At 38.2% G+C, this 19,349-nt stretch overlaps 1 protein-coding gene across 3 annotated transcripts; it reads left to right on the top strand.

The window, feature by feature from the left end:
* Positions 1-2,480: 2,480 nt before the first annotated feature.
* LOC143037683 (G-protein coupled receptor Mth2-like) lies at positions 2,481-16,749 on the top strand. Of its 3 annotated transcripts, none has more exons than XM_076206216.1 (9): positions 2,481-2,620; positions 11,275-11,377; positions 11,498-12,086; positions 13,396-13,474; positions 13,737-13,912; positions 15,189-15,348; positions 15,477-15,566; positions 15,840-15,921; positions 16,388-16,749. In XM_076206216.1, the coding sequence occupies exons 3-9, from the start codon at positions 11,498-11,500 to the stop codon at positions 16,556-16,558; spliced, it is 1,347 nt and encodes a 448-aa protein (XP_076062331.1). In that variant the 5' UTR covers positions 2,481-2,620; positions 11,275-11,377; the 3' UTR covers positions 16,559-16,749. The 3 variants fall into 3 exon arrangements, with proteins under 3 accessions (XP_076062331.1, XP_076062330.1, XP_076062332.1); XM_076206215.1 differs by having other exon boundaries at positions 11,275-11,351; XM_076206217.1 differs by lacking the exon at positions 11,275-11,377.
* The last annotated feature ends 2,600 nt before the right edge of the window (positions 16,750-19,349 follow it).

Consider the following 19,349-nt stretch of genomic DNA (forward strand, 5'->3'; position numbering starts at 1 on the left):
TCTGTCGGTATGCTCTTCCTATGTAGTAACAGTAACCCAAGGAAAAATACCAAAGACAAAAGTGTAATGTAATATCAATATGCATTTCTCTAAAACAAGTTTAAAACCCACAGCAACAGAAAATAGGAAAATAATGTAAGAGATATGAAACGTCAAACTAGACATAGATGCCTACCTCACTATGTCCAACAAAGATGTGAAAGGAACCGTGGATGTTTCGGCTTCAGGAAATTGTCGACCCCGGACGTTTCGGCCTCATCATGTACATATAGCCTACAACTTTTATATGATGTACTAATTGTGAAGAATAGAATAAAAATGACAAATTTCAAACGCTCTATTATAATTCTCAAGTGCAAAATGGCATTTCACCCATAAATTAAACGCTAGAATGAAAATATCGTGGGTAAGATGACAGATATATGAAATTCAAACCCTGGAGCACAATAAAAATAGATTCAAATTGTACAATGATAAGCTATAAACAACTTAAACACTGGGATCATTGGTAAGAGTCAAAATCTAAGGAATAACAGGTCTAACCACTTCCGACCGAATTTCGAGGGAGTTGGCGCAGCGGGCCCGTGAACGTCACCTGGCTGTTCAAAGTGGGGTTCGCGGGTCCTATAGCTGTCAGTTGAAGCTGGTGCGTCGTTCGGGTATGTTGTTGCCTTCGCTCGCACCGCTCCACGCAATTAGTTATATTCTGACAAATATTATATAAAAAATATATATAAAATATTATAGTTCCTGTCTATATATATGAATATATAATATATATGATATATAATATATATATATATACATATATATATATATATATATATAATATATAGAATATTATAGTTCCTGTCTTCCTTGGCGTTTCACAGTTTTCTTCAGTGTTTCACAAAGAGAAAACGGACCCAGCCTAATGACGTCAGAAGCTGCGCACAATAATTCAAACGGTCTGACCTTATTTATTTAGATCTTGGTAAGAGTAAGATAAAAATGACGGACAAATGTCAAACTTTCAAGTCAAATTGTCAAATGCAGTGTACCATTCACATAAAATCAAACGCTGGAATCAAACCGACACATGTAGGATAACATTGACATGTGAAATTAAAATGCTGGAGTAGGATGAAATTTTTATAGCCTACAAAGTGTACGACGACAACTCATAAGCAAAATTCAAACGTTGTGATCACTGGCAAGAGTAGGATAAAATGACAGCCGAATTTCAAACGCTATAATCATCTGTAGTACACATATAAATCAAATACTAGACTCAAAATACCATATGTAGGATGCCATAAATATATGCAATTCAAATGCTAGAATACAATGAAAATTAGATTAAAAGCGCACGATGACAATCTATAGACAAAATTAAAACGCTGGGATCACTGGCAAGAGTAGGATGAAAGTGACAGACGAGTTGCAAATGGTCTTGTCAAATTTTCAAGTGCAGAATGGCATTTCATACACAAATAAAAACGTCATGTGTTGGATGGCACAGATATGTGACATTCAAATGCTGGAGTAGGACGAAAATTAGATCCAAAGTGTATGATAACGATCTATAAACAAAACTCAAACGCTGAGATCATTGGCAAGAGTATGATGAAAATTACATACGCATTTCAAATGCTTGTCAATTTGTTAAGTGCAGTATACAGTATAGTATCTCACACATATAAATAAAACGCTACTATCAAAATATCATGTGTAAAATTACATAAATGTATGAAATTCAAATGCTGGAGTAGGATGAAAACTAGGTTCAAAGTGTAGCTTACAATGACAAAACTCGAACGTTGGGATCACCATCAAGAGTATAGTTCAACCGGCCATCAGTGAGTAAGAAACATGTAAAATAACGAAGGCGATAGAGACCAAACTGATCAGAGGGTAATCTGTAAAGGGAGCAGACTCGAGTGAAATATACTGTAGAAGCGATAAAAAACCGGAAGTAGAATTAGGCAGAGCTCGTATCCAGAAAGGGGGATGGCAGATTGACCAAGCTTGTTACTGACTGGACGCCGTGAGATAGCAAGCGTGGAGAAGGGAGACCAGGCAGGTGAAGAGATAATACAGAGAATTTTCCAGGAGTGATGTGGCAGTTGATGCAACCGTGCGTCTCATGGAAGAGGCCTTTGTTCAGCAATGGACTATATTGGGTTGATTGATTGATTGATCGAGTGATTGATTGCCTTCTGAAATATCAATTTCATATGAGGTGACAATGCAGAGCCCCGTATTGCAAATGAAAACAACAAAGCAGAAGGAAGGGCGTGAAAATTATCCTATCTGGTTCTTCCATGAAAATACACCTTGGATCTCTGTCCCATTATATAATCGGTAACCCGGTGTAATTATATGATTTGATGGGAGCCAAATGACCCCTTGACACTCTCCTTCTTTGGCTACGCCACTGATTTCCGGTCTTGATGAGGAGAGCATGACTATACGCACGCTTCGCTTTAGTCCAGCGGATGCTGCCTCACTGAAGTCCCCATCCCCATTGCCATAAAAGAGATCAGTGACATCCCGCTGCAGAGGGTTTATTGAGGTGCGCTTTACATCTTCAAGAACATATTCAGTCTGGCATATATAAATAACCGGAGCACCAAACCAGGTATGTCATTTAATAATATGTATACTTCTGTGAAAGCGGGTGGGTCTACTTAGTCTGTATCAGTGTCTTTATATTTTGCATGCCTAGACTGCTTATGTGGCAAGAAAGGAATTATATTATTTAACAAAAGGTTAAGAGACAACATACAGCCAATTCCTCTCGATTAGTTGCACATTCGCATTTCTCTTTTTATCCACTGCAGGACAAAAGATCGGAAATCAAGTGTAGGTCCATATTCAAGGGTTTATCATGGTCTTTAACGTCTTTTTAGAATATGGTAATAAGTGGTCATTGCCGGAGAATTATAGATAACAGCTGTGAAGAAAATCGTTGTGTGTTTGCAATTATTGTGTTAAAATATCGGCAACGAGAAGTGTTCGTAAGTTTTTCAGTAGCAGGACTATGTCCCATAGAATAAACTGAAAATTGCAAATAATATCAGATATTAATATCGGAAAAATCTTAGGTGAAACAGTGGAACTTAATTGGCAATAAATAAAAACCAGAAAACTGAAAGAGTAATATAGAAAAAAAGATGGAGTAAAGATAAAAATGGCAGTGGAAAATAAAGTTTGCCACTCGCTCAGGAGTGCGGATGAGGGAGCTCTGCACCTTTTCCAAAGTTACCAGACTTCGTTAGCTCTCTATTTGAAAGGAATTGGGGAAGAGAGTAGAGGAAAATCACAAAGGACTGAAAAATGTAACCAGGTATTCAAGTCCAGTTACCTGCTGTTGACAAGTTTGTCGTTAATTGGGTCCCGGGGCCTGCGCTTCATTATATCCGATTCAACTGCCTCATAGGCTAGCGAAATTGCAGGCACCTTTGGGGAGGGGGCGTAAGGGTTTTGGGGAGAAATTTCCCTCGACAGGACAAAAGGCCAATATGAAAAAAGGGGAAAAAATAGAGGAGCGGGATGAAAAAAATCAAGCTTCAATGGAACTGAAGGCAAAATAAAAAGAGGTAACGGAAATCTTTTGAAATATACAAGAAACTTTGGCGCTTTAAGACGTTATGAGTAAACACTATGTTGTGTTAAGTGATATGAAAATAGGGACGAGTTGATAAAGGACAAAAGGAGAAGGGAAGGAAGGGAAGGGGATGCTAACGCGACGGGAAGCACAAGAAACAAGAGTGGGTTCTGGTCGTAGCTTTGTTCTCATGCTACTGAAAGGAGTGACAATGGAAGAAGGAATGCCCAAGATAATTAATATAGTGAGTTATCACGGAGTGAGGTGGGAAAAGAGGCTTCGCAGTTGCATACAGAAAAATCAAATAGGGCTGAGCATGAAAAATACAACTGCGGCCGAACAGTTGGAAAAAAAAGTAGATGGAGAAAATATAACTGACGGGAAATTGTATTTGTGCAAAAGTAAAATGGGAGGAGTCGGAAATCATGGGGCAATAAATTCATGGATATAGCAACGAATTATATAATGAATCAATGTGTGAAAGAACCAACAAAATATAGAAGCAAAGACATATCAGCAAGACTGAACTTGATCCAAACAATGCAGCCAGAGGTGATTGAATAAAAGAATTCCCGGTGCCCGATAGGTATAAGAGATCATGTAGTCCTTGAATTCATTCTGGAAGTAGAAATGACGGAAAGAAGAGAAAAATAATGCAGTCTAGGAAGATGCAACTATGCATAAACTAACGATGCGGAATTGAGAAATTACTCTGAAGAAGCGAACAGTGATAATAGAAATAATATATACACATACATATACCAAGGGTTTTTCACCCTTACAAGGGAGATAGCCAAAACTAAAGGCATACATCCACTCCCACCCATTTCATCCCCACATACTCCACACCCATTCATTACCCCTCCCTCTCTCTTTTCTTGGCTCCTCCTGGATGACCGGTCATACCTGCATCTCGCCCACTGCCCTGGGTCAGAAGTAAAGCAGATAATAATAATAATAATAATAATAATAATAATAATAATAATAATAATAATAATAATAATAATAACAACAACAACAACAACAACAACAACAACAACAATAATAATAATAATAATAATAATAATAATAATAATAATAATAATAATAATAATAATGATGATGATGATGATGATGATGATGATGATGATGATGATGATGATGATGATGATGATGATGATGATGATGATGATGATGATGATGATGATGATGATGATAATAATAATAATAATAATGATAATAATAATAATAATAATAACAATAATAATAATAATAATACATACATACATACATATACCAAAGGCTTTTCCCCCCTTACATGGGGGGGTAGCCAAAAAGAAAAAGGCATAGAAATCACTCCCACCCATTTCATTTCCCATATATTCCACTCCCCTCCACCCTCCTCCCTCCCTCCTATCTTGGCACCTCCTGGATGACGGGTCATCCCTGCATCCTGTCCACCGCCCTGGGTCAGAAGCAGTGTCGCAAGACACAGCACATCTACAGCAAGGCCGCTTCATAAATTCGGCGACCCCCCCTCTCCGTCCCCTCATGCAGAAAAGGAGAAGACGGAGAGAAATCCCTTCGGGCTGCGTCAATTTTTTTTCATACATATTTTCTCACCCCCCATCCCCCACCCACTCCCTCTCATGCATCACAGCATCATCTATACACAACCCCTCTCCCTTCACCCCTATCTTCTGTCCTCTCCCGTCCTTCCTCAACAGACATTCCTCTCTTTTGTAAAGCCCCTTTCACCCCATCCATCCATCTCATCCTAGGACGTCCCCTCATATTCACTCCTTCCACCATCTGCCTTCCACACTTCTTTTACTAATCTTTCTTCAATCATTCTTTCCATGTGTCCAAACCATCCTAATACTCTTTCTTCAACCCTATCTCCCAGCTCCCTTTCCACCCCTGCTCTCCTCCTCACCTCCTCATTTCTCACTCTATCTAGCCTATTAACCCCTATCATACTTCTCAGACATTTCATCTCATACACATTCAAACTCCTTCTCTCTTCCTCTCTCATGTTCCATGTTTCTGCCCCATACATTGCTGTTGGCACAATCACTCCTTCATATAACCTCCTCTTAGCATCCATTCCCAGATGTCTATTTCTCATTACACTTTTTAATCCACCAAGGCATTTACTCGCTTCTCTCAATCTACATTCTACCTCCACCCCCACTCCTCCCTTTCCTGCCACATTCGCACCCAAGTATTTAAAACTATACACTTCCTCCAGTCTCTCACCCTTACTGCTCACTTCCAGCCTACTGTCACTCTCTCCCCTTGTACATCTCATCACCTTACTTTTGCCCACATTTATCTTCAGCTTCCTTCTTTCACACACCTTCTCAAACTCTGTCACTAACTTCCTCAATCCCTCCTCTAATCCTGCTACAAGCGCAGTGTCGTCAGCAAACAACAGCTGGCTCACCTCACTTTTAAGATCAGCTCTCCTATGCCTGAGAGGTGCCAGGTCACCACCTAAATCAGCACATGTACAAAACCTCGATTTTGAGCAGACTGCAGTAGAAAGTAGGATAAATGAACTTCTGTATTAGATTTCATTAAAGTGAAATAATGTAAAATATAAAAAGGATAGTCGACTACAGTCATTAGCGAGAGAGGGGCCAATGAACTCTCTGTGGGAGACAGACCATGGCTGCTTTCACCACACATTTCTACGAGGATGGAGGTCATTATAAAAAGTAGTAGTAGTAGTAGTAGTAGTAGTAGTAGTAGTAGCAGTAGTAGTGGTAGTAGTAGTAGTAGTAATGATAATAATAATAATATTGATAAGATTGACTAAACTGGATAGTGAGTTTTTTATTATGTGCCTAAGAGAGGGTAGAGTGCCGTAGGGCTGGAGGAATGCCTGTATAGTTCCGCTTTACAAGAGAAAAGGGGACGAATGTGAGCATAGTAGTTTCAGGGGATCAGTTTGTTGAGTGTAGTTGGGAGGGCTTTCATTGAGAGGATTAGGAGAGGAATAGAGGGAGTAATTAGTAAGGAACAGTGGTTTAGGGAAGATAGGGGTTGCGTGGATCATATTTTTGTGGTAAGGCAGATATGTGAGAAAGCTTCAGCAAAGGGTAAATATTTTTTTGGGGGACGGGGGCTTTATGGATTTGGAAAAGGATAGACAGAAAGGCATTGTGGGAGACTTTGTAGATATATGGGATCGGAGGGAAGCTGTTAATAGCAGTCAAGAGTTTTCACACGAGAAGTAGAGCCTGTGTTAGAATTGGAAATGGAGAGAGCGAGTGGTTTGAGGTAAAGGTGGGGCTGCGTCAGGGACGTGTTATGTCGCCATGGCTGTTCAATGTGTACATGGATGGGGTGGTGTGGGAGGTAAATGGGAGGGTAATGGTCAGGGGACTGGAGATGCTTAAAGAAAATGGAGACTGGGAAGTAAACCAGTTGTTGTTTGCTGACGATACTGCGCTTGTGGCAAGGTCATAGGGGGAGAATAAAGGAGTTAGTTACGGAGTTTGGGAAGGTATGCAATAGTAGAAAGGTGAAGGTAAATATGGGAAAAAGTAAGGTGATGCGATGTACAAGGGGAAAGGATGGCAGCGAGTTGGAAGTAAGTCTTAAAAAAGAGAGACTGGAGAAAGAGGATAATTTTAGGTATTTGGGTCGCATGTGACAGGAAAGGGAAGAGTGAAGATGGAGGTAAATTTTAGATTAAGAGAGGAAGGTAAATTGTTTGGGGGATGAAAAAATGCCATGAGAAATAGGTATTTGGGAATGGATGCAAAGAGGTGATTGCATGAAGGGGTGATTGTGCCGACGGCTCTGTATGACGCAGAGACTTGGAATTTAAGAGAGGAAAAGTTTAATTGTATTCAAGATGAAGTGTCTGAGAAGTATGGTAGGGGTTACATGATTGGATAGAACGAGAAACGATGAGGTAAAGAGGAGAGCTGAGGTGGAAAAGGAGGTGGCAGATAGAGCTGATGCAAAAGCATTGGTATGCTTTGGATACATAGAATGAATGAAGAAAGATTACTAAAAAGGTGTGGAACGCAGAGGTAGATGGGGTGACTTTAAGGGGACAACCGAGGATGAGATGGATGGATGGGGCGTTGAGCAGAAAGGGACTGTCTGTTGAGCAGGGAAGGGAGAAGACAGGAGATAGGGGTGAGAGAAGATTGGCTGTGTATAGACGATACTGTGATGCAAGGAAGGGAGGGGAGTAAGGAGTGGTTATAAGTAAATGATATTTTGACGCAGCCCGAAGGGATTTATCCCCGTATTCTCCTTTTCTGCATGTATTGTATCTTGCTACTTTGCTTCTGTCCCAGGGCATTGAGCGGGATACAGGGATGACCCGTCATCCATGAGGGGCTAAGATGAGAGGGAGGAAAGGGTGGTGGATGGAAGTGGAATGGGTGGGAGTGGGTAAGCGCTTTTTGACCTGGCTACCTCCCTTGTAAGGGGGAAAATTCATCGGTGTAGAAATAGATAAGTTCAACAAAATATTTCAATAGCAAAGTATAAGAGATAGGGCATGAAGGTGAGAAAAGACAAGAAAAAATAATAAACAAGAATCAGAAGCGAATACACAATAGTAAAAATGAGGGAGAAGGAACTGTGGCAGGGATGTAGCTGTGAAAATGAAATTGAGTGATTCTACAAATTTCCAAATGGGAAGCTGAAGCACATAAAGAGTATCTTCAAATCAAAAGTTGAAATGGTAGTATATGAAGAAGCAAAAAGGCAAATTGAAATAATAGGTTAAAATTTCCACATTCGGTATTCACCAACGAAGATGACTTTGAGGGAAATAACGGTGAAGTTAAGGAAAATGTCTTAAACAATATGAAATATATAGGATTGGGCATTGAAAGACTGCAAAGAACAATTGGTGGATAAACCACACCAACAGATTGCATGTTTCTTAGAAGAAGGGAAGGTGCTACTGAACTAGAAATCAACCAATGTGATGCCAGCCAGCAAGGAACCGCTGAATTACCTACTTTGACCTACATAATAAACAAAAATGAAAGAAAAATCAAATAAAAGGTGTATGGGACTTCTATTACCATTAGTTACAATGAATCTGATTTACACCTACGTAGAGCCGTGATGATGATGTTTTGTGCAACTTCTGTTCTTTTCATTGCATATATAATGATACCTATTAAGCTTGTTAGCCATATCAGTTAGTCTCGTATTCTACCTTTCATTTTTTTCTTCTTATAGATTTAATCTATGTGTTACAGGTTTGAATTACTCTCTTAATACCTCGCATTTCTTCTTTTTCTTTTCCCTGATTCAGTTCAAACAATTTTGTTTTGAATTGTCTTCTGAATGATTAGGCTGTAAAGTCACTCTTTTATCTGCTATATTGAAATTTGCACATATATAGAACACGATCAATTAACTGGTATTTTTACTTAAAATCTGAACATTTGCGCCAGCTGGTACATTCTTACCACACCCTGTTGAGAGCAAGAGCGGCTATTGAACGTTCCCGGCCACCGGACGTGAGCGCTGACACTTGGTAGTGGCATATGATAAATGATCACATCTTTGGACTGAAGGAAATCCCCAGGCTTTAGCGACATGGTAACATGTTGTGCCCATTAACCCCATTTCTGCTATGGTGTACTTCTTAGACTTTTTATTCAATGGACCAAATCTGAATTAGTCAAAGGAAAGTATTAGAGCCAAAACCAGGCTAAACGGATTGATCGAGTCTCCGGTTTCGGCTCAACTCCGCCCTGTGGCATAATACAGTCAAGTGTTAGCCTTAAAGTAAATAAATAAGTAAATAAATAGGCAAAAAATAAATACACAAACAAATAAATAAATAAATAAATAAATAAATAAATAAATAAATAGGTAAATAAGAAATACACACACACACACATTTTTTATATATATATATATATATATATATATATATATATATATATATATATATATATATATATATATATATATATATATATATATGTATATATATGCAAGCTATCACATCACCGTGATACGAAAATGCAAAATAACTCCTGTGGTTATTTTGCATATATATATATATGTATATATATATATATATATATATATATATATATATATATATATATATATATATATATATATATATATATATATATATGGAAAAGGAGTTGACCCTATGAGTAGTGTATGTGTGCGGGGGGAGGGGGGTTCCGTCATTCGAATAAAGTCGTCCAGCGGCAGCCAAGAAAATATGTAGAGCAACTGTAGTCACAAGTAGGTTACCCAAGACAGAGGAGGGGAGGGAGCTCCGTCACTTGAATTAAAATGGATAGTAGGAGCCACTCCCAAAATGGGTTGATTTAATTCAGTTAAAAGAAAAAAAAATCCAGGTATTATGTAATTTTGGTGACAAGTGAGCCAGGAGACGAGAGACAGTGCTCCGAACACATTGGTAGTAATTTTCATAAACTATATGTACGCTGTAGTTGTGATTCTTTTCAACTGCAGAGTCGTTGTCACCTTTTGAATTTAAAATAATTTGTAGTGTTTTGGTTGTCTCTTTTTGAGATGCGAAAACTGAGACCGGTGGTACGGGAGACCAAAAAGCATTGTACCGTGATATGTGAGCCTTCCAACGAACAACAATCAGTGAGATGGCGCATTGTTTCTGTTATATACGCATTGTATTTTTATGATTAGATTATCGCTCATCCGAATCCTGATAACAGATTGTAATACTTCATCCATCTCCAACCCCCTTAAAGGATAGAAACACAGGTGAATTGTCGGCGGCGAGGTACAATTAATTTTGGGTTGTCCTCAGCGGTTTCCAAATGATTCTTTTTAATGTAGTTAGGATGTCGGAAGTAAATCTGACTGACGCAAACATTACAAAGAATTACAAAGGCGGAGCATGCCGACAGGAGACCTTTTTGTCCATAACCAGTTCGGATGCGAAAAAATATAATAATGATGAAAAATAAAATAAATAGAATAAGATAAAAATTATAATGATATAAATGATAATAAATACGATAAATAAATGTATAGGTATACTTAAATAATAAACAAACAGGTAAATAGTAAATAATAATAAATTGACATAAATAATAATAAATGAAAATCAAGCAAATGATAAATAAACAGACAAATAATAACGAAGAAACAAATAATATAAAATAAATGGCAGTCATTACAGTATCTTGCTTAGATGTTTATCTAAACGAATCCTAAAGCTTCGAACTGAACTACATTGCACTGCCTCTGCAGGAAGTTTATTCCATTCATTAACTGCACGGTTGGCGAATTTGTTTCTACCCACTTTCAAATTAAATCTATTTCCTGACAGTTTTAGACCATTATTTCTTGTCGGATTCTCATTCAGTGTAAAAATTTTGTCCCTTTTGATGTTGTCAGTCCCCTTTAGAATCAAAGACCTGTATCAAGTCACCTCTGAGTCTACGCTGGAAAACAGATTCATATGTTTTAGTCGATTTTCGTATGATTTATTTTTTATATTTGGAATCAGTTTTGTGGCTTGCCGTTTTACTTTTTCCAATCTGTCAATGTCTAACGAGATTCGGTGACCAAACGATAAAAAGCATTATCGTAATAATATTTTGATAATACTCCTGTCATCAATAAATTATATAATTATATCGTGATAATAATCCGGATTTGATAAATGCTACAATGAAATATAACAAAATTTCTATATTTGGTTGCAGGTAACTAGTATCGCAGCTATCACTGGATTTGCCGAAACATCAACGACACGAGCTGCGTTCACAGCTCCACTTCAAAGGTGACAGTGTGAATTTCAATCATATTGTCAGTATCATTGTTATAATTTCTATCATTGTTACTTCCATATAAATTATACTGCCATTAGAAATGTTTATATGTTTTTCATTATCATCATAGTAATTTTCATCGATATGTTCTTTGCAGATGGACGAAAACTGCAATGGCACAGTTTGTGTGCGAAAGTGTTGCCCGGAGGGGAACATTTTTGATATTGGGATAAGAGAGTGCGCGCCGGTTCCAGAGGGCGAAATTGAGTGGAAAGCAAACTTCGGCAATGACAGCGCCCCAATCGCCTACAGCATCATCTCAGGGATGCCGTTATGCGATCAGAGGATCGGTTTTGAATATGAGGACACACCGGAAGGACATTTTTTTCTACTGAAGAACGGGTCCCTGAGCCTCCCTATCATGGAGACAGTTTATTCAACCAAAGAATACTGTCTTGACCACTTCTTCGCGAACGAATCAATATTAACGGCTCTGGTGTGCCTCCCGCCCCACGAAGAACCAGGCTGTCCAAATATGAGTTACGTTCATGGGATCCTGCTTGTAGTGTCTTGTGCCTTCTTGCTTGCCACCCTCGTAGTGTACATGATCATCCCGAGCTTGCGTCGTTCCTTGTACACCCGCTCTCTCATGTGTCAAGTGCTGTCTCTCCTTGTCGGATTCCTCGGCGTCATTACCTCCGTGTTTGCCTTTGAGAGGGTGTCACACACGTCATGTACAGTCATCGGTGAGTTTCAAAGTCTCATGTACTGAACGCTTATCCTTTCGCATTCAACGCCATAACCTGGGCATGTGTTTCCAAATCCAGACCGGTAAAATTAGTTTTTTTTTTTTTTTTTTTTTTTTTGGGGGGGGGGGCTCCGACCAGACCTCAACCTTGTGGCGGACCGAAACAGTTCATACATGAAGCCAGGAGGTGGTGTCCACGTCATGCCACTGTTAGAAGTGGCGGTGGCCAGAGGAGATCAGGAAGGGAAGGCACTCCTCGCCCTTAGACTTCGCCAGGGGGAGGGTGTGTCTTCAGGAAGCTGAGGTTTGCCTCGGAAGGGGATACGGTGAGGTGCCTCGCCACTCCTTCCGAGGTGATCGGCGGGCTGAGACCTAGGCGAAGAATGGCAGAGGGTCTGAACTCTAGTAGTGGAGGGGCTGTTGCACCTCAGCCCTACAGAGTTGACAGTGCTTGTGATTCTCTCTCTGTGTTTAACATTTGCCATCCATAACGATATCTAAGGGGGATCCTGTAGAAAATTTGTGGGAATCTCACCGTTTCGATTACTCCTCGGAGATCACTACTGCTGTCACGTTTTAACTTCTTCAGCTCTAATTTTGTCCAGTGGCTTTTAATGCATTTCTCTCGTGTTGAAATTTGTATTGAAAAGTGGAGTTCATACATGTGGAACAATTTTTATGGGCTCAGGAGAGAGGCGTCTCCGATAGAGGGCGATGGAAACACAGTAGCTATTATTCGTTGTTTCTGTTGTAAATGGGGAATAAGTAAGACAACTGAAAGGTTTGTACGGCAGGTTCACACGAAGAAATCCCATAAGAGGGACTGTATGGTTTTGTTAACCACCGATATAGGAATAATCAATTCTTTCCCACGCCCGTGTCTAAAGAATTGCTCTGTCAGTATGAGCTTGCTAGACAGCTTTCGACAGTTTACATCGGTAAGACTCATGAGCGTCGACATTGTAATGTCCTCCCAGGAGTGAGAGTTGAATGCGACAATCCCATAATATATATTTGTTAATTAGATATATGTACACACACACACACACACACACACACACACACACACACACACACACACACACACACACACACACACACACACACACACACACACACACACACACACACACACACACACACACACACACACACACACACACACACACACACACACATATATATATATATATATATATATATATATATATATATATATATATATATATATATATATATATATATATATATATATATATGATTAAAATTAGTTTACTTGTATCTTTATTAATAGTTTTCTCAAACAGGGGTTGTGACCTACTTTGGGCTTGTCTCCGCCTTCTTTTGGATGAATGTACTCTGCTTCGACATGTGGTCCAGCTTCAGGTAGGACATCTGACCGTAGTTCTATTTGGGAAGCAGAATCAATATTATTTCCCCTCAATATCGTTTCTGCTTTTTTACCCATGGCCCTGTGTTTTACTTACCTCCCTCTGGATCCAGAAATCTTGAAAATTAATAGTTGAAAGAAGAAAAAATACGTTTGTTTACTCAACTTTTTTTTTTTTTTTTTGAGTAATGGAATATATTTAATATCGTATCGAAATTCAAACCCATGAAGAATAATTTCTATGCTCTTGTGTTCCAGGAATCTGTTGCCTCCAGAAAGGAACTCCAGCAAACGTTTCGCCAGGATGAGTGCCTATGTTTGGGGTTGCACATTCATACTGTGTGTGGTTGTGGTGGTGATGGCCTGCCTACCTGAAACTGATGCCACAACCCATCTCCTACTACCTGGCTTCGGTATCAACAATTGTTGGTTCGGTAATATATATATATTTTTTTTCTCGTGTGAATTTGGGGTACATACATATACCAAAGGCTTTTTCCCCCTATAGGGGGGTAGCCAAAAAGAAAAAGGCAAAGAAACCACTCCAACCCATTCCATTTCCTATACATTCCACTCCTCTCCACCCTCCTCCCTCCCTCTTATCTTGGCACCTCCTGGATGACGGGTCATCCCTGCGTCCTGTCCATTGCCCTGGGTCAGAAACAGTGTCGCAAGACACAGCACATCCACAGTAAGGCCGCTTCATAAATTCGGCGACCCCCCCTCTCCGTCCCCTCATGCAGAAAAGGAGAAGACGGAGAGAAATCCCTTCGGGCTGCGTCAAATTTTTCCCATACATACTTCCTCACCCCCCCTGTCCCACCCACTCCCCCTCATGCATCACAGCATCATCTATACACAACCCCTCTCCATTCACCCCTATCTTCTGTCCTCTCCCGTCCTTCCTCCACAGACATTCCTCTCTTATGTAATGCCGCTTTCACCCCATCTATCCATCTCATCCTAGGACGCTCCCTCATATTCACTCCTTCCACCTCTGCCTTCCACACTTCTTTTACTAATCTTTCTTCACTCATTCTTTCCATGTATCCAAACCATCCTAATACTCTTTCATCAACCCTATCTCCCAGTTCCCTTTCCACCCCTGCTCTCCTCCTCACCTCCTCATTTCTCACTCTATCTAGCCTAGTAACCCCTATCATACTTCTCAGACATTTCATCTCAAACACATTCAAACTCCTTCTCTCTTCCTCTCTCATGTTCCATGTTTCTGCCCCATACAGTGCTGTTGGCACAAACACTAACGAAGCTCCTATCCTGTACAGTATATCATAATTAGCTGAATACAATCAAGTAAATGTATGTCATTTTGTATTAGTTATATATATTTTACCTAAATCCTTTTGTATAGTTAACATGAGCAATCGTCCCCTTTTTTTCTTTTGTAATTTTGTACCATCTACATGACATCTCGTTAATGTGTAAGATCAGCATGACTGGGGCTAGTATCAATCCCTGTAGTATTCTGGTTGTTAATTGCTTCCAGATTGAATGGTTTCCTTTTTATATAGTCCTTACCATTCTTATCTTTGAAGTCCTTCACCAAGTCCAGTTTTTCTTCAACTCCTCAGTTGAGTGCCTCCTAGTTTTTCCTAAGACCAGCCAACAAAGAAATCTTAACCTCTTTTCCATATTAAAGTGAGGAAATAGAAAATTCTTAAGACTGACCTCTCCTTTTCTCACATACAGTGGACGAGAAAAGGAAGTGGGCATACTTCTACTCGGTAGTGGCCATTCTTCAGGTCTTCAACGTTTTCTTCTTTCTGCATGTGGCAGGTATTCTTATCAAAGCACAAATAGACCACAGCCACATCCGAAGTAACACTTCAAGGAAAAAACAGAAGGCCCGGTAGGTCACGAGCAGGCAAATATCGGGTAAAGTACATTGGTACGTCAAGCTTGTGTATGTACAAAAGCCTACCAATCATTCAGTATGACGAATAAAATGAACCAAGTGACATATTATTAATTTTGCAGGCTCTGGATCTATCTGAAGTTATTCATCATTATGGGGATTGGATGGTTGTCTGAGATAGCGACATCGTTAGAGTACAATAACTGCTACTTGTGAGTCATCATCAAATGCTTCTTCACTGTGTTCAAGCAGTACTTAAAGAGTCATCACTGGATATCAAAATCCCCCAGCACATTGACCATAACCTATTTATGCAAAAAATTTGTTTCCGATCCATAAAGGCACTCTGCGTTAGTTCTTTTACCATTTCTATTTATCTATAGGTTCATTTATGTATTAATTTATTTCTAGTATTAGTACTATTTTTTGCCTCACACCTGCCAACCAATCCGACAATCCCACTCACACCAAATCAATCTTTCCAGCATCATCTTGGACAGCATAAACGCTCTACAGGGAGTTTTTATTTTCTTCGTGCTAATCTGCAAGAAGGAGAACATAAAAAGTGTAATGTATCCGATCAAATGTATTTTTTTCCCTCTGGGACACTAATATTCCATCCATAATCCTTCCCCTCGTCCTATCTCTCTCTCTCTCTCTCTCTCTCTCTCTCTCTCTCTCTCTCTCTCTCTCTCTCTCTCTATATATATATATATATATATATATATATATATATATATATTTTATATATCTTTATATATATATATATATATATATATATATATATATATATGTATGTATGTATACATATATATAGTGTGTATGTATGTGTGTGTGTGTATAAAAGTTCATGTGCCCAGAACTTTGTTCAGACTTTGAGACAATCAACAATAGTATCCATCGTTAATACAATTCCTATTCAAAATAAATTATATTAACAGATTAATTCAATTAATTATTTGTGGAGGTGTCAAATTCAGGTTCTGTCCAGGTGTAACCAAACACTGAATTCCATAATGGTTTCTCTTTCTAGCTCGAGAACAACATTTCAGTCCTCAGGAGCAGCATTAACAGACTCAGAGGACACCACGAGGAAGTACCACAGGGCGAGACCACAGGAGATCGAAAGGAACACATCAGAATGAAGAAAAGAACTTTCTCAGAATCAAGTACCTCTTGCACGTTGTCAGTCAGCGAGTATTGAAGAACTAGCCCAAAACACATATGAGTAGCGCAATCGGTTAAGTCACTATCATTTGTCACGTGCTAGTGCAGATTCGAGTCCTTGGCTGAACCATGTTTCAATTTCTGCATGTATGCCGCTTCGAGTGTCTCGATGTTGATGGCTTAGAATTAAAATGAATTGTGGCTGATAAATGTGAAATCTGTTCACTGGGACCCATATATATATATATATATATATATATATATATATATATATATATATATATATATATATATATATATATATATATATATATATATGAAAGAGGTGGAAAAAGAGAGTCACGGGTCGTTCCGAGTTTATTCCTTTATAGGAATAAACTCGGAACGAGACCCGTGACTCTTTTTCCACCTTTTTCAACTTGTCACGATGTCTCAACACATACACACAAACACACACACACACACACACACACACACACACACACACACACACACACACACACACACACACACACACACACATATACAGTATATATATATATATATATACATATATATATATATATACATATATATATATATACATATATATATTTATATATGTATATATATATAATGTATATATTGGGAGACAGAATTAAGCGAAAGACCTGTAGATCAGATGTGGGAAATATTTCAAAATACGCTCACAAGGATGATTCATACTTACATTCCTTTTAAGGACAGACGTCCCCCAAATAAGGCTCACCCAAAATGGATTGACGAAGAAACTGAAAAAAAAAATATTGCTAAAAAGAGACAGGTTTACAAGAAATATGAATGCTCGGGTGCATCAAATGACTATAAAATTTATGTATTAATACAGAGAGATTTAAAAACGACAATAAAAAAAAACGAAAACGACAATACGAAATGAATCTCGTTGATAAATCCAAAGTGAATCCCAAAGAATTCTATAGTTACATTAGAGATAAAAAGGTTGTTAGGAATCACATTGGTCCCCTATTATCTGCTGACGGTCAACTTGAATATTCAAATGAGGGAATGTGTCATATTCTAAACAATTATTCTAGCTCAGTATTCGCACCTAAAGTGAACTCCAAACTGAAACCTGTGAAAAGTCTAGGGTAAACTTACTATGGTAAATATAACAAAAGAAATAATTAAAAGGTGGATAGAGACACTCAAAGTTAAAACACCAGGGCCTGACGGTTGGCATCCAACAATCTTAAAGGAAATAAAAATGAGATTGTTGTTCCATTCGAAATTATTTTCAAGAAATCCATGATATCTGGAGATGTCCAAAGAGAATAGAAGCTAGCTAACGTTACTCCCATATTCAAAAAGTTAAAAAAAAAAAAAAAAAAAATAACTGCAGGCCTATAAGTTTGACTTCAATCGTAGGAAAAATAATGGAAACTATCATCAAAGATGCTATCGAACATCATTTAGAGAGAAACTATTTGATAAATGATAGCCAGCATGGTTTCAGACGGAAACGTTCTTGCGCGACTAACTTACTCGAATTCTACAACACAGTTATCTCGAAAAATGACAAAAGAAACAATATAGATTTAGTATATCTAGACTTTGCAAAAGCTTTTGATACCGTCCCCCACGAAAGACTACTTACTAAATTAGTTTCACACGGAATAAGTGGTAGCCTATCAAGTTAGACTAGTAATTGGTTGAATGACTGAAAACAGAGAGTTGTTTTAAATGGAAAAACTTCTAGATGGAAAAATGTTACAAGTGAAGTTCCTCAGGGTTCCGTTCTTGGGCCACTTCTATTCATAGTATCCATAAATTATATAGACTATGGACTAAAATCTACTGTTTCCAAATTTGTTTATGATACAAAACTGTGCGGAATGGCAAATGATCACTACCAATTAGATATTCAAGAATTAGATAAATTACAACAATGGTCTGAAAAGTGGCTAATGAAATTTAACTGAAGTAAATGTAAGGTAATGCACATAGGTAAAAATAACAGTAGTTACGATTACAAGTTATTTGGAAATTCGTGAACAAAAGTGAATAGTGAAAAAGGATCTCGGCGTAATTATCAGTAACGATCTCAAATCATCCAAGCAGTGTATTTCAGCCTCTGAGAAAGCAAATAAGATCCTAGGACTGATTGCGCGATCTTTTGACTTCTAAATTCCATCTCTAATTAACAAGCTATATAAATCGTTAGTTCGTCCACACTTGGAATATGCTGTTTCCGTATGGTCACCGAATCTCATTAAAGACATTGACAGACTGGAAAAAGTACAACGGCGAGCCACAAAACTGATTCCAAATATCAAAAATAAATCATACGAAAATCGACTAAAACATATGAATCTGTTTTCCCTAAAAGAGCGTAGACTCAGTGGTGACTTGATACAGGTCTTTAAAATTCTAAAGGGAATTGACAACATCAAAAGTGACAAAATTTTCACACTGAATGAGAATCCGACAAGAAACAATGGTCTCAAACTGTCCGGAAATAGATTTAATTTGGAAGTGGGTAGAAACAACTTCCTGTAGAGGCAGTGCAATGTAGTTCAGTTCGAAGCTTTAAAAATCAATTAGATAAACACCTAAGCAAAATGCTGTGATGACAGTCATTTATTTTATATTATTTGTTTATTTGTTTTGTTATAATTTGTCCGTTTGTTTATTGTTATTTTTCTATTCTCATTTATTATTAGTTATATGTCAATTTATTATTATTTATTATTTACTTGTTTGTTTATTATCTAACTATACCTATGCATTCATTTATGTATCTTATTTATTATTTACATTACTATATTTTTTATTTATTCATATGGACCAAA

This window comes from Oratosquilla oratoria, chromosome 23 (genome assembly GCF_046742065.1).
Source record: "Oratosquilla oratoria isolate Oo_2021 chromosome 23, ASM4674206v1, whole genome shotgun sequence".
NCBI classification, from domain to species: Eukaryota; Metazoa; Arthropoda; class Malacostraca; order Stomatopoda; family Squillidae; genus Oratosquilla; species Oratosquilla oratoria.

Coding starts and splice junctions, on each gene's coding strand:
- LOC143037683 (XM_076206216.1), top strand. CDS start 11,498: ATGGACGAAAACTGCAATGGCACAGTTTGTGTGCGAAAGTGTTGCCCG. Junction 13,913..15,188: donor TATCAACAATTGTTGGTTCG/GTAATATATATA, acceptor TCTCACATACAG/TGGACGAGAAAAGGAAGTGG. Junction 15,922..16,387: donor AGAAGGAGAACATAAAAAGT/GTAATGTATCCG, acceptor TTCTCTTTCTAG/CTCGAGAACAACATTTCAGT.